Below are 15,586 nucleotides of genomic sequence, written 5' to 3'. Positions count from 1 at the left end.
GGACTTCCCTTGTGCCTTCAGACCTGCCTTAGTTCTTCGTGGCGTAGATTCAACAGCAAAGAAACATTTTTGGTCCATATTTACATCCAAGTTGTGTTTATGATTGAATCTCCTATTCGTGGTGAGTGGGTTGAAATCTAGTGACTGGAGGCTGTTTGAGTGCAGTGAACTCATTTTTATGTTCACACAGTTTGAAGTGTGTGTTATCCAGATGGAAGCAGCCATCAGAAGACGGACACACAGTTGACATAAAAGGATGGACATGTTAAGCAACAATACTGTGGTAGGTTATGGTGTTTTAAAAGACAAACAGTTGATACTAACAGGCCGAAAGTCTGCCAATATAATACCCCCCCACACCATTACACAGCTAATCACCAGCCTTCATGTTCATGCCGAGTTCTGAACCTGGACAGGCAACTTTTTTCGCCCGGTGTGGCGTTTTGCTGCTGTAGCCCATCTGTTGTGCGTTCAGAGATGCTATTCTTCGTACTTTGGTTGTAACAGGATGTTATTTGACTTGCTGTTTCCTTCCTATCAGGGTGCTCAAAGCATTCTCCTCTAACCTGTCATCAACAGGGCTTTTTTTTTTTTGCCTACAGAACTGCTGCTCACTGGATGTTTCCTCTTTTTCAGACTATGCTCTGTAAACACTACAGACAGTTGTGTGGTGACACCCCAGTACATCGGCACTTTCTGAAACACTCAGATCAGTCAGCCACCAACAACCACATTACAAAGCCACTTGTATCACCTTTTTCCCCCCATGCTAATGCTCACTTTAACTTCAGCTGGTCCTCTTGACCATGCCTATATGCACTGAGTCGTTGCCATGCAATTGGCTCATTACAGGTTTGTGTTAACGAGGAGTTGAACAGGTGTACCTAATGAAGTGGCCGTTTTTACCTTCAGTCTTTGGTGTGTTTTAGCTTTTAAATGTTAAATTCTCCCCTTTCAGTTTGCTGCATTGTTGAGTCATCTTGCAGAGCAGGAATCGTGCGCTGCTTTGACACTCATGGATTTCATGACTAATAACACTCTTACTGTAGAATTAAGCTTACATTAAATTCCGAGCGATGCTGCAAATGCCATTAGGAGAAAATTAAAATGATCAGCTGCGATGGATTTGAGCTCAGACCTCCCGAGCTGAAAGCCTCCACTTCACCGACGCACTCGGAGCAGGTCAATGAGCCCCTGGCCTCGGGAGTGATGATCTGTTGTTGACCCTGCGCCCTGAGCCCCGGAGGAAAATAATGTTACCTCTGCAATCAGAGTGACACAGAATCACCCCAGAGAGATAACACTGAGTATCAGAAGGGTCTGCTGGCAGCATGTGATTGATGCCCAGTGTTAGTGTTTGCATAATGTTGTGCTTGCTTCTGTATACAGTTCTTCAATGCCAGCTGTGGTTGACTGCATTAAGAAGAATGTTGTGTTGCATCAGACAGCGGCAGCTAATGGAGGTCAGCAAGATGGGTGACACTACCTCTAATAGGCCACAAAAACGCTTCTTTTACGGGGCTTGACTTACATGTGATTGGCTTAAGATATTTTCCTCTATTTTCTTTCGACGGTGATTAATTTTATGAGGTCTCACAGCTTTTTAAAAGGTGATTATGTACTCGAGATGAAGCTTATGGGGCTGGGAGAGAACACAGATGCACAGGTAGACATTATAAGTCATATAAATAAGCACAGTAAGTCCGTACACTTCACATTAAACCAGACTGTGTCACTTTTTTTAGCGCAGCAGTTTTAATAGAAATACCAAAATTTTCACCCAGGGCTGCAAGTAATATGAAGCTGAACTGCAGTAACCTTTATTATGTAAGAAATGATTCAGTATGTCCAGCAGGGGGCAGTCCAGCATTATCATAAACTTCTGCTGGGGGATTTTTTTTTCTCTTTGATCTACCATCAACATCCATGTGATGAGTCATCACTCAGGATAGAAGTAAATTAGTTCAAGGGCTAATAGGCTGCTGCTCTCCACAATACGAACTCATTTGCTTGTGCCTCTATAAAGCCAATGAAAGTGCCGTCCCTTTTATCGTGTTTGTGTTCTGTTATTAAATGCACTCGTTAGACTCTCCAGTGAGAAATGCTCATCTAAACGTGCTCCCTGTTTTTGTCCTGCACAACTGAAGTGCTTTTTAGAAAAGAAAAACCCCACTGAGCATGGAGTGAAAATGTGCGTTTGAAGAAATCTTTTGATGTGAAACCACGAACCAAAACCACATTGTTATGGCTCCAGCTAGTTTTTTTTTTTAAGTTAAACAAACAAACAAACAAACAAAAAAACAGGATTATTTACTTTTCCTCACACTGTCTTTTGCTTACGGTGGTCACGCGTAGTCAAAGCCAACCATGTTGGACGTGAGAAATTAGGTTAAAACCTCTTTATTCATCTGACCTGGCTGGGTAGCGAGAGCCTTTCAGAGATAAGCGTGATGCTTATACCCCCCCTCTCCATTTTGTTAAACAGAATTCCTAGTTTTCTCTTTGCCCTGCCTCGTCCCAAAGATTATCTGCAAATGCAGGGCTGCAATCCTCTTTTCCCAGGCACTTTGCTTTCATCCGAGGTCTGTCATGGATGGGATATTCTCAGTCTGCTGTTGTATATGTAGGCTTTTATTTTGGTCTACAGGTGTCTGCTCTGTGCCTCTCCTGGCAGAATTTCTTTACACGCTATAAATACTAATAAATTCAAGAAGCTGTCTGGTCATGAGAGCTACCACATAACCCGTGAAACACTTCAAAGGTGGCGTTAGCAGTCTTATGTGCATTTGTACACATAGTTCTGTATAATCTCGAGCTCATTCGGGCATTTCTGTGGTGATCCTATTTCCTCAACTCATTTTTTAAGTAGCTCTAGATTTATAAAGCCCCAGCCGAGGGTTATTGTTTTTTAGTCGTTCTTATAGACTGTATATGAAAGATGGGCATAGTCCCTCATCAGGTTGTCAAATCCCTCTGTTTTAGCATTTTGGCCATTTCAGTGTTTTGTGTTTTTTTTAAGCAACCTTAGTTATAAAGGTGCTTGGGTATGGGTGTATCACACACATGTAAACACCTGCCAATGAAACACAACTTCACAAACCAAAGCTGGAGCACCGACCTCTTTGACTGGTCAGTGGTGTAAGCAATCAAAGAACAAAGTCACTTTATTCATCAGATATTTCATGGAAAGTGTTCTAAAATGCACAAAACACAAACACTGTGTGCAAGCGCATGGCGTGCGATGGACTTTAATTCAGACCTTTTGAGCTAAAGTCTCCACTTTACTGAAGTACTTTGAGCAGGTCAATGAGCCCCCTCTCCCAGCCTCAGGAGATGACGTGAGGAGAGTAATACTACCTTTGCAATCCCAGTGAAACAGAATTTCCCCGGTGAGATAACAAAAGGTTCAGCTAGCAGCCCGTGATTGCTGACTAGTGGTAAAGATGGATAATAAGAGGTCCGGTTGAGTGCATTGAGTCACGGTGTAATATAATTACACAGTCACACAATTAAACAGATGGGGAAATTGTAAAAAAAAAAAGACACCCCTTGCAAATATGGGTCAAATTAGACATTTGACACCAAAGAGGTTTAAAGGTGGGTACACTTGCTTCTGGAGACAGCCTCGAGTGGCCATTTGAGCCACTTCTCAGCTTAGGAGGTAGCCACCTGCTCATCATGTGTGACTTCTGAGCTATATTTTGTAGCTTGATTGTAGCCCTTTTTTAACCCAACTCGAAAAAAGATGGCTTCTCATCAACATTCTAGTTGAGTTTTTCTACATGATTAAAAAAAATGCTGCTGTAGTAAATGGAAGAAATCCATCAGTATGGCTTTTTGAGCTAGACTGCCCAGACCAGGGGTGGGCAATCTCAGTCCACGAGGGCCGGTGTCCCTGCAGGTTTTAGATGTGTCCTCGAACCAACACAGCTGATTTAAATGGCTAAATTAGCTCCTCAACATGTCCTGAAGTTCTCCAGAGGCCTGGTAACGAACTAATCATGTGATTCAGGTGTGTTGACCCAAGGTGAGATCTAAAACCTGCAGGGACACCGGCCCTCGTGGACTGAGATTGCCCACCCCTGGCCTGGACTGTCCCATAAATATAAAATATAAAGCTTTTGTTAATTTTTCACTGTGGCAAAACAGGAACTTTTCTGTCATTTAATTGTTTATCTATTCCTTAATTAACTTGCAGTATATGAATGGCTGTAGGGGAGGGCTTTATCAATATAAAACTGTAAAACGTCCAAGTTTTGCCCTCCTTCATATTTTCCAAAGCCTTAAAACGAAGCTTTTGCTGGGCCGATTCTGGCCCCCAGGCCTTATGTTTGACACCCCTATTCTAAAGTATCTGGATATTTGGGCTGGACAAAATGCGTGCTAATCCAAGCCCTAAGTGCAGCATAAAGTATTGAGATCATAATCTAATCACTCTACCTGACTCCTACTTGCTGTACTCGATTAATATTGATCACACTGTAATATGAGCAGCCAGAGGGTAAATGCAGTATGATCACATTCTTAAACAATAATAACACCCAGCGAGTTAAAACTCTATTACTGTATGTTGTATTAGCAGAAAATAACAGCAAAGTGTAAATGTTTTGGATGATGTCAGACATCATCTCATTTCAGCCAGCTGTGTGTGTGTGTGTGTGTGTAAAGACTTATTTAAGTGCCTGTTCTCAGAGACCCTAAGTGCTCCCTTGTCCTTTAAAGGGCAAACACTCTAACCCTCTCTCTCCATCTTCCCATTACCTGATTTGCCTGTCTCCGTGTCAGGTTACATCTCAGTATTGACCGACTCACACTTCTAGCTTTATTTTCTTTCCCGCTGCTCCCACTCCTCCGCTCCCTCCACCCCTGCTCTTTTCCTTTCACCATGTAATGCTTCTCATTCTCAGCGTGGGAGGGGGGGTCTGTTAGCGAGGAGTGGCGAGATCCCGTCAGAGTGGATGTATGCGATTGGAGGAGAGTAATCCTCTGTGTGCTTTGCTTTCTTAGATTTTATTTTTTTGAGATGGAGGGTTGGGGGTCTTTGATGTTCTGTGGATACCATTTGAGACTGAGGCATTAAATGCGGATTTACAATTTCTGCCATAGATACTCTCATCCCTTATTTCCTTTCTGGTCTTTAAGTTGCACATCTATTATTTAATGCATCCCTTCTTTTCGGTTGTGATGACAAAAATAAACACATTTATAGTTGTGATTTAAGGAGCAGTTATGCCTTCTTCGTGCTCGGACTATAATAGCATTCTGACACGACCGTTTAGCGGGGTGCTTAGCAAGAGGCCGATAAAACGTTTGGCAGATACTTGAAATCAATTCGGCCATGCCTTACTCTCAATAAGCCTACCGTCACACACGTCCCATTACCATGTGCTTGTGATTAAGCCCGGTGTGTAGGGCGGGTGAAGCCCTTCAAAAAGCTGTAGCAGACGTGCCACGTTTGATAAGTCTTTGGTTGGAGATGCATGTATATGAGTAACAGTCTCCTCCAGGGGAGCTTCTGCCTAATGTTTCACGGACTTACTTCATCTGTGCCTTTCTGTCATCTGAGATTTGCTGCTGTCTGATGTGACACACTGAAGCATTACACTGCAAAAACAGCTATACTTGAAACAAGCCAAATATTCTTAAATCTGACAAAATTTTCTTGTTTTGAGCAAAAAAATCTGCCAATGGGGTAAGCAAAAGTTGCTTGACTAGAATTCTTAAAACTAGCAAATTAACCTAACTGCCATATGCCTTTTAACTAGACAAAATTGTCTAAAATGTATGCTTAATTCAAGAAAATGTGACTTATTATAAGTAAAAGACACTTTGATATTTAGAAAATCTGTACCTAAAATGAGTATTATGATTTCTTGAACAAGCTGTTTTCAAGAATTATTTGCTTACTTTAAGATTCTACACCTTAATTTAGATTTTTCACATAAAAAAAAACACCTTACTATAGGACAAATTTTCTTAAATCTGAATTGTTTCTTTCTTGATTGAGCTAACTATAAGAATTATGTTTCGAGTCTGAGAACAATAATCAGCCAAAATTCCTGAGAATAAGACACCATCTCTTCAAAAACCTACTAAAAATAAGGGAATTTATCTTAAATTAAGACAGCAAAAGCACTCTTAGTTTTTGCGCTTTATTGGGTCAGTAGAATCATGTCTAAAATTATACATTTCAGCAGGGTGTAACATGGCCAAGTGCTCTTAACATGAATAATAACAGTATAACATGGCTGGTATCAAAAATAAATTTTGCTGAAGCTTAAAACAATCACTATTGCAAATACTATATTACATAACATTTTAGAAGAACAAGTTTAACGACCACACAAACAAACATGTGTTTTACATTTGAACAACTTTTCTAGAGAAAAAAAAGAAAAGAAAAACAACCTCACTGACTAACACTGAGACTGATAAACAAGGCAGATGGAGTCTGTCATCTGAGAGACTCACTCAATGAATGACTTCCACTCACCAAGAGCCTTCCTGTAAGAGGGGGTTGAATCTCGGTCATGGATGGAGTCTTTGAGTATTTCAGTTTGCAAGACAGACAGCAGCGTGGAAATGCACTTTGGATATGTGAGGTGGAGGGCATAGTATTATGCCATCAGATAGAGCAGTCCCTCATTAAGATCCTTCCGGTCAAAAGTGCTCACCGCTGTGGTTCCAACAGCTATCATGCAGTTGCCTTCAGAGACAAGCAGAACTGGACAAGCCAGGGGTCGCTGACGCAGGTAGCCTTCAGGGTCTTCTGAAGTCTACATGACAGAAAAAAAAGAGGATTAGAATAAGACCGTAAGAAACACAATTTTTGAGTTGCATTACAGTTTAAAATAGATAACTTTTTTGTAGGTTTTCTTAAAATCAACATGTTATGGGGATCTGAACTTTAAGAATATTTGACTGACTCCACAGTAAAATATATAAAATGAAAACATGAGTAACTGCAAAATTCAACAATATATACACATAGACTATTGCAGCCTTACCTTTAGGACATGGAAAAAAGCCTCACTACAGATGCCCAGCTTCTTAGGTGGTACTGTGCTGGAAGGGAAAAGCATGGGAAGGGCTCCGAACACAGCTGCTGCATGTTCCACTGGTTTGAAAAAAGAAAAATAAGACAGGGCAACACCATTAAGCATTGCAAATAATGTAATCTGCAAAGCATAAATGTAGACACAAGATACTGTAGCATTACCTCCATCCAAAGTTTTTGGCGGCTTCATAACTTTCTTCATGACACCATAAAACTGCACCTTTGAGTAGAAGATTTCCCATCTATCCTTCATCTCAGAAATGTATTTCAAGTTGGATGGTTGAATAATTCTCCGCAGCTCATCAAGGACCTGAAAAATACAGACAGAAACCCAACTGAGATAGATCTGTCTAGCTCTGTATCTGGTCTTGACAATAAGTGATAACAATTTAAACATGAGGGTCAGTATTTAAGAAATTTGAAAATCATATCAAAATGTCCCCAAAGGAATAACAGGATGGCTAAAAGAAATAAGTGCTGCTTACATGATCCAGTTCTCTGAAACAAGGATACGCCTCTAGTATCTTCACTGCTCTGTCTTGCTCCTTTATAGCATCAGAGTTAATGAATTGTCTTCTAGACTCAAACTCCAGGTTCAGCAGTTGGGTAACAGCAGCTTTGTTCGGTTTTTTGGTCTTGTACATGTCTTGAAGTGTCTTGTAGTGTCTTGCCTGGGTTTTGTGGCTGTCAAAGAAGTCAGCTGAACCAGCTAAACACACAGAGCAGAGGTGTAAATCATTTATTGCCACAGTAAGGCTTTATATATCTGTTATTGGTGCAAAACAATAAAACAAAAATACCAAAGTATATCTGTAGATTAGATCAACAAATTAACTAAACCACCTATCTTATAATTGTTCATTCATCCTGTCAAGTTGTCACTATTAAATGGAACGCAAAGATTCCAAGAAAAACAGTGAAGTAGTTGCGTTCCATTGTTAGCAGAATTTTGAAGAAAAAAAGAAAGTATTGTCCAAACCACATTTACACTCAGGGTGTAATAAGAGGGTGCATTATATTATACTTACATTCTTCATCACTGCCATCCTGGTGGTGCACTGGGGTGCCCATCGATCTAACTGGTGATCTATCTAGAATAATAGTTGATGCACTGGATTCCCCACTGCTGTCACTTTTTGCAATGCTTTCATTCCCATCCTTTCTTGGCTTCTTCGCAGGTGGTTTTTTGCCCTTCCTTGGACTTTTGACATTGGAGAGTCTCTTCATTAGCTTTTTAGCAACATGCTCCTAACAGATACAAATGGTAAAAATTAAAAGATGATAAGATACATCACTCATGATTAACACAGAGTGGTATTGAGCAAATGCTACTTACCCACTCACCACACGTTTCTTTAAGCATTGGGTAGTACTCCATTAATCGCTTTGCCATGGCATCAACCTCATGTTTGCTGGGGTATCTGGAGTCCTCGGCTGCTCTTGCTATGGAAATCATGTTTGTCATGGTGTTTCTTACGAGTCGACAAAAGAGTTCCTTTGACAAAGGTTCAGCACACTCTGTCCCCAGCCGCTTCTTTTCAAAGTAGGAACGTCGAGCTTGCTCAAGTTCACTGTCTGTAAAGACTATGTACTCTGGATTGGACATAGTCAGAAACTTAGAAGTGCTGGGTTCCTCTCTGGAGAAGTCACCATCTCCAGTAGTTGTTAGCGGTTTTTCAGCAGCAGTCTTGTTCTAAAATACAGTGTACATAGGGCTAATTTCACATAAAATTGCACAAGAACTTTAGGTCTCTAAACATGAAAGAAAGTACAACAAAATATCAGTAAAGTGTTGAACAATAAAAAATATGTATATTTAATAAATGTGTAGGCCACATTATTTAAACCAAAACTAAAAGAAGATTCTACTGTCTATCTGTTAAGTGAGTATTGGTGGAATTATTTGAAACTGCATAAAACAAGCTGGTGTGCTCACAGTTTTGTCACACAGCGATAGGACTGAACTTACTTCTTCACATTTGTGCACTGCAAGCCATAGAGCCCGACGCCTGAGGAAATGTTCAGGACCAGGAAACAGATCTTTGATGTCATCTCGTGAAAGTGATGAGAGCAGGTCTTCTCCAACATTTGCTTCTGCAATAGGAGTTTCCAATTATCACTACATTGCATTATCCTCATGTGCAAGCCAGCTGACAGCTTTGCTTGGGTAACACACAGGATACACAAGAAACATAATTTAATATTTACCATTTAAAAACAATACTCTATTCCATTATATTCCCTCCTGACTGCTCCACAGGTTCTAAATTACCTTCTTCCCATTGACTGGAAAAAGTATTATATTTGTGATACATCAATTATATAAGTGTATACATATAAATGTCTCTTTTTTTAACTTCCTGTGCTAAAGTATATAATGAAATAACTTTACTAATGGAAATTTGAAACTCCCACAATTTCTGTAAAACTGGCATTAAATTATGGCACTTTGCACACTTGTTGAATAAATTCACAGACGTATGTCCACACCTACCCAGGTATTTTTGAAAAAGCTGATTTTTGTATGCGTTTGCACCTTTCGTCCACACGTAAACGGCGTTTTCGGTCACTGAAAACGGAGATTTCTAAAAAGGCCTGCCAAGGTGGATATTATCAAAAACGGAGAAAGATGTGCGCCTTTTTTGACGTCACACTGTGCGCCGCCTTATTGTTTCGGTGAAATGAATTTCTACAATACTGTTACTGTTAATTGTACTCTCTGCATTGTTTAAATGCTTACATATACACACACAGTTACTGTCCCTCCACACATAGGACTGGGTTCTGCTTCTACGCCCCATCTTTGTTTACTATTTTCCACTGAGGCTTCTAGACTTCTGATTGGCCAACATTTCTACACGGTTGGGAATATATCGCCCCCTGTTGCTTTGGCATGTTCTTGGCAGCATTTTCCTTCATTTCTGCATTTACTTATGGACGGGATTATTTTTTAAAACCAAAAACGGAAAATCTCAGTTTTCAAAAATACCCTTGTATGTAGTGTAATAGCATTAGCATATTTAAATATGCTAATGCAACTAAGCTAACCGCACAAGCTAAGCTAACAATCGAGTATAGCCTGCCATGCAAGCGACTTAACATGCAACATAGCAGAACACAAAACATATAAAAAACAAAACAGTCACATACCTTTCAGGGTGGCAATTGTTATTTCGTCCAGTTTCTCCATAGTGTGCCTTAATTTCTTCACACTGTACCACTGTATCCCGGACCCAAAAATATTACTAATCCTGCAATCCAAATTGGAGGCGCGAAGCTAGAGGCGCGAAGCTGGACTGTACCAACTCAGGAGGAGTATGGGGTTGTGTACAGAAATGGTTTAGTTCGCTCTTTTACATCTATAAAATTCTATATATTTAAAGATTTGACTATTTGGTTAGATTATATTCAGTAAATACTGACATGTCGGTAGTATTACTTACTACAGCGGTTATAAGGCAGCGAATTAGGATAGCCATTCCTACCCCTTAATGGAATAATCCTGGTCATCTTGGCATTATGGGAAAAAACGGTTCACAGATCAGTGAAACAAAATGATTTGGCGCTGTGTTATCTGCTTTGTTTTTGTGGGTCTGACCCTCAAATCCTTACTGAGTCATATTAATTCTGCACATAGCCATAGTCCAGATTTCCGTGTAGTTTGTGGCATAGATGGATGTGTCAAAGAATATCGTGTTTACAATTCATTTTGGTATCACATTCGTCGAACACACTCTGACCACCTTGGCAATGGACGATGCAGTGGATCGACTATGACACAAAAATCTGTAAGGTGAGACTGACTATATACTTTGATATCTTTGTAAAAAATCACATAAAGTATTCATGTTAGATTCCTACTTGTTTTTACAGCTTAACAGTAGATATGTTAATGCTAATTCCTTATGATCCACAACAATGCTATCTATTTATAAAGACTTTCTGAGTCTTTAATTTCTCCTAATAGAGAAAACAGCATTTTTTATTTTTTTTTAAACTTTTGTTTTAAATAAACCTATGGGCATGGTCCAGAGTCTCCTTGGTTGCTTGTGTTTATTAATATTCATTGTTTCAGTTAGTGTCCTGGTTATTTGTTAATTATTTCCAGTGTTTAGATGTTCTCCGTGCCTCCCTTGTCTTGAGTCAAGTGTCCTGGTTTGATGTTCATGTTTATTCCTGTTTTACTTTGATAGTCCCATGCCCTGCATCCGTGTATTCTGTTGCCCTTCCCCCTGGTCTCTTCTCATCTGATTAGTGTCAGCTGTGTTTCGTACCTGTCTGCCAATTCCTCGTTTCCCTGTGTGTTTGTATATTTAGTGTGTGCTTCCCTCTGTTCTTTGTCGGATCGTCTGCATTTTCTCCTCTGTTATCTGCCCCCCCCCCTCAGGTTTTCATGTCTCATGCTCCTTGCTCCAGATTGTAAGGTTTTTGCAACATTTTCCAAGTTTAGCTCTCCAGGTTTAGTTTTTGAGGATCTTTAAAGCTTTTAAACGACAGTTAAGCTGCCAAATATCAGTCAGCATTAAATTAGTAACAATTTATTAAACTCAGTCTGAAAATATACATATTTTAGCGTAAATTATCAAATGCAGAATAGAATTATTTAGAAATTATCTTAGAAATATCTTTAACTAGTCAATTAATCAATTAATCTCAATTGCAGTTCTAGGAGGGAACCCTCATCAGCGGTGAACAGAGGTCTGAGTAACATGTGGGCCTACAGGACTGATCCAGTGGTCGAAAACCAGCCAACAAGCCAGCCAACAATGGATGTGGCTGTAGACACCAGATTGAACTCAGGAGAAGATGCAGTGATTGAGCAAAACGCAATACAGCATGATCCGGACAGTGTGTGCCCGGAACATTTTGGCACTTTTGACAGTAATATGACATTGTACTCTGGCTTCGATGATGCCGCCCATATCTCGCAAAGGCCCCTTGTTCCATCCCAGACCAACAATGATACCTCGACTCCAAACATTTCAGCAGATTGTCCAAGCGGGTTCGCAGATGGAGTAGCATCATGCCAATCTATGGTGAGTCTATCACTACTGAACAATAACAACTTCTTTTGATAAAACATTTTACCAGTTTATTACACTCCTATATTTATTTCTCTTTTCTGAACGATGACTCCTGCCACGATGTTCTTACCAGACAAGCAACAGCTCTTGTATTGACTGCAAGAGAGAAACATCGTCTTTCACAGGTTTGTGCTCATACAAAATTAGAATGATTATTTTAACATGTGGCTCTATTTTTTTCATCATTTATTATTAACGATTTTCCCTGTGACAGCCTTTAATTCATTATGATTATCCTAATAGTAACTATGGAAAACCGAGCATCACTTGTATGTGCCTCCAACTTTCCAGTTTACCTAAGGCAGTCATAGTCTCCAGCTATCCATCCATTTGCCTCCGCCTATCCTTTTCAGGGTTGCTCCCATCTCAAGCCTTCCTCCACCACCCAACTCTTAGTCTCAGTTTAAAAAGGAAAATTGTAATCTTAATTAAACTAAAAATTTTATTTTTGCAAGAAATCCGAGAAGGAATTCAAAACTTGTTTGGGTTTTTTTTTTAATTTCAGTGAGGAAAAAAATCTATAAGAAACAGTCAAATAATTCTATGCAGTTTTTTGGTTCCAGAGCTACGTACATTATTAGTCCTTACATTATAATTTGTCTATTTGCTAAAAATAAATCTCTTTTAATAGCGAACAACTAAGATGTCGTTTGTTCTTTCTGTCTGTTTTTCAGAGTGGTGTGAATGATGTCGTTGCAGCATTACAACAGTATCAGGCATCGTTGGTCAATAATCTGAGAAGTCAGGTACAAAAGGTTTTCCAGCAGCATCATGGAAGTGGACTTGAAAAAGATGTTTTGGCAGTGTTCGACCAGATTGAGGATCCATTTGCCTCTGTTTCAACAACATACAGGCAGGATGATGTGATAAAGAGAAATTTCAATTTTGTGGAATCTGAGGAGGTTTGTGTTGGGTATACTGCTGTCATGGTAAAAAAAGGGAAAAAAAGATTCCTCAGTACTGTGCCCAAATGTTTTCATTATGTTCCGCTTGTCAGAAGTTTGGAGCAGTTATTCTCCCATCCAAGAGTTTTGGCATTGATAGATGAGCAGAAAAACTACAGAAATGATTATTTATACGATATCATAGATGGAGAACTCATGAAGTCTCACCGTTTATTTTCTGCACACCCTTCTGCCTTACAGATTATCCTTTACTCAGATGAAATTGAAATTTGTAACCCACTTGGGTCTCATGCCTCCAAAAATAAGTTGGTAATGTTCTATTATACTTTGGGAAACATTAATCCTAAATATCGATCAAAACTAGCTGCCATTCGTCTACTTGCCATTGCAAAAAAGAGTGCGCTTTCTGAATGTGGTGTAGATGGAATCTTGCAAAGGCTGCATGAGGACTTAGTGAAGCTATATAATGGAGTTAAAATTCAAACTGGAAATGGTGAACGTGAAATATTTGGAGCATTAGTTTCATTATGTGGAGACACTTTGGCGCAACATGAGCTTTGCGGGTTTAAAGAGGGTGTTGGGTTTGCTCATAGTAAATGCAGGCAGTGTGAATGTTCATTTGAGGACATGCAAATTTATTTTGATGAGGATAACTTTGAGGAACGGACATTTGAACGACATGTCCGGCAATGTAGCGAAATTGAGAAGGCCAACACAGAGTATCTAAGAAGCAGCTTAAAAACAACATATGGAATAAACAGAAGAAGCAAACTTATTAATTTCCCAGCATTCAACTTGATCCAACAAACACCCCAAGACATGATGCATGTAATTTTTGAAGGGATTGCTCCATTAGAAATAAAGTGTGTGTTGAAACACTTAGTTCTTATGGGAGAGCTAGACTTAGATCTCTTCAATGCTGCATTGACTGGTTTCCCATACTCTCCAGTTGATATTAGAGATAAACCAAGTGTTATTACCTACAGTACATTAGCTTCCAGTGACAATAAGTTGAAGCAGTCCTCGGGGCAAATGATTGTGCTTTTGAAAATTTTGCCATTTCTGATTGATGCAGCCAAAGGTACTGAACACTACGCATTCATTCTTGAACTCATTGAGATAGTTCAGATTTTACTTGCTCCTGTCATCAGTCTGCAGACAATTAACAAGTTGAAAATCCTCATTGAACAGCACTTGAAGCACATGAAAGCCCTTTTCCCAGATAACAACATAACACCAAAACAACATTATTTGATTCATACACCAAGCCAAATTAAACGTTTGGGACCAATGGTCCGTCATATGTGCATGAGATTTGAATCGAAACATTGCTTTTTCAAACAATGGGCATCAAAAATAAATTTTAAAAATGTTTGCAAATCTTTAATAAAGCATAATCAAATGTATGAATGTTGTCAGAATGTGGATAGTTTTGATCACCCCATTTTTTCCAATGAATGCACATTAGGACCAACCTCAGAAGTAAGCAACGTGTCATACTTAAAAGAAAAAATGAGGGCCTTCCTTGGAAATGATGAAGTAAACCATGCAGTGACTGTTAAATGGCTTAATCTAAATGGTAACAAATACGTAAGGGATAGGTCATTAATTGTTTGTGCTGTTGGTTCTAGTGATTTACCTATATTTGGGCTTGTGAAAAATATCTATGTGATCAATTCATCATTGTACTGTTTTGAATTCCAGCAGCACAATACCATTTGTTATGACAGAGATTACATGTCATATAAGATAGAGATTCCAAACATGGCACAAGCAACGGAACTGATATCTGCTGATAATCTTATAGATTTCACTCCATATTACAGTTTCACACACAAAGATATGACATATGCAGTCATGAAATATTACCTGTGTGATGTAATTGGACTACACATGAGTTCAACAGATGTTTTATAAAAGGTACACTGCTTTACATGCATGAACTGTATTATCAGGTTATTGCTTTGGACAGTTTTGTTGTTGAGTTTTCTATCAAATCTGACAGTTGAATGTGTTTGTAGCATTGCCATAGTGAAGATATGTATAAGATATGTATAAGATACTGATACTTGTCTGATGCTGATCTATTAATCTGTTTGACCTGGCCTAAAGTGAATGAGTTATGTTGTCTGTTTTTCAAATGGGCCTGTATTTCATGTTTATCATGTGCTTTTAGTTCCAGCTTTTGTGAATGTTGTGTCAAACTTGACAGCAGTTTTATTACACTTTAGTGTCAATAAATACATTTCTTAAACTGAGCAGCTGTTTAAGTGGCCTTACTCTTGAAATGAGAAAAATAATCTTGTTTTTATTCTGGAATTTCAACCGAACCGTTTTCATACCTTGTAACTGGTAAATAAAGCTCAAGATAAGCTGAAATATCCTTTTAAGGAAAAGTTAGACATATTTTCCTAGAATAAGATTTATTTTCTTGTGCAAAACTTGCTTGTTAAGAATATATTTTCTTTTTAGACAAAAAATAAGAAAAAATGTCCATAAACAAGGGTTTTTTTACTTTCTTGAAAATCGTTTTTTGCAGT

The 15,586-nt window shown here is 39.0% G+C and overlaps 2 protein-coding genes across 5 annotated transcripts; one reads left to right on the top strand and one right to left on the bottom strand.

The window, feature by feature from the left end:
• Window positions 1-5,606: 5,606 nt before the first annotated feature.
• On the bottom strand, window positions 5,607-10,332 carry LOC109194253 (uncharacterized). Of its 2 annotated transcripts, XM_019347452.2 has the most exons (8): window positions 10,208-10,332; window positions 9,027-9,151; window positions 8,394-8,750; window positions 8,086-8,305; window positions 7,543-7,766; window positions 7,220-7,367; window positions 7,008-7,117; window positions 5,607-6,776 (listed from the first exon to the last, which is right to left on the bottom strand). In XM_019347452.2, the coding sequence occupies exons 1-8, from the start codon at window positions 10,245-10,247 to the stop codon at window positions 6,618-6,620; spliced, it is 1,383 nt and encodes a 460-aa protein (XP_019202997.1). In that variant the 5' UTR covers window positions 10,248-10,332; the 3' UTR covers window positions 5,607-6,617. The 2 variants fall into 2 exon arrangements, with proteins under 2 accessions (XP_019202997.1, XP_019202996.1); XM_019347451.2 differs by having other exon boundaries at window positions 7,008-7,367.
• Window positions 10,333-10,595: 263 nt separating this feature from the next.
• LOC109195422 (uncharacterized) lies at window positions 10,596-15,586 on the top strand. 3 transcript variants are annotated; one of them, XM_019347450.2, is made up of 5 exons: window positions 10,807-10,850; window positions 11,445-11,476; window positions 11,721-12,093; window positions 12,215-12,266; window positions 12,816-14,272. In XM_019347450.2, exons 1-5 carry the CDS (start codon window positions 10,815-10,817, stop codon window positions 12,827-12,829), a joined length of 507 nt encoding a protein of 168 aa, XP_019202995.1. In that variant the 5' UTR covers window positions 10,807-10,814; the 3' UTR covers window positions 12,830-14,272. The 3 variants fall into 3 exon arrangements, with proteins under 3 accessions (XP_019202994.1, XP_019202995.1, XP_025756419.1); XM_019347449.2 differs by lacking the exon at window positions 11,445-11,476 and having other exon boundaries at window positions 10,596-10,850; XM_025900634.1 differs by lacking the exons at window positions 10,807-10,850; window positions 11,445-11,476 and having other exon boundaries at window positions 12,024-12,093; window positions 12,816-15,586.

The sequence above is a fragment of the Oreochromis niloticus genome, linkage group LG18 (assembly GCF_001858045.2).
Source record: "Oreochromis niloticus isolate F11D_XX linkage group LG18, O_niloticus_UMD_NMBU, whole genome shotgun sequence".
Taxonomy (NCBI): Eukaryota; Metazoa; Chordata; class Actinopteri; order Cichliformes; family Cichlidae; genus Oreochromis; species Oreochromis niloticus.
Note: the sequence above shows the minus strand (reverse complement) of the source record. Positions and strands in the feature narration are given on the sequence as shown.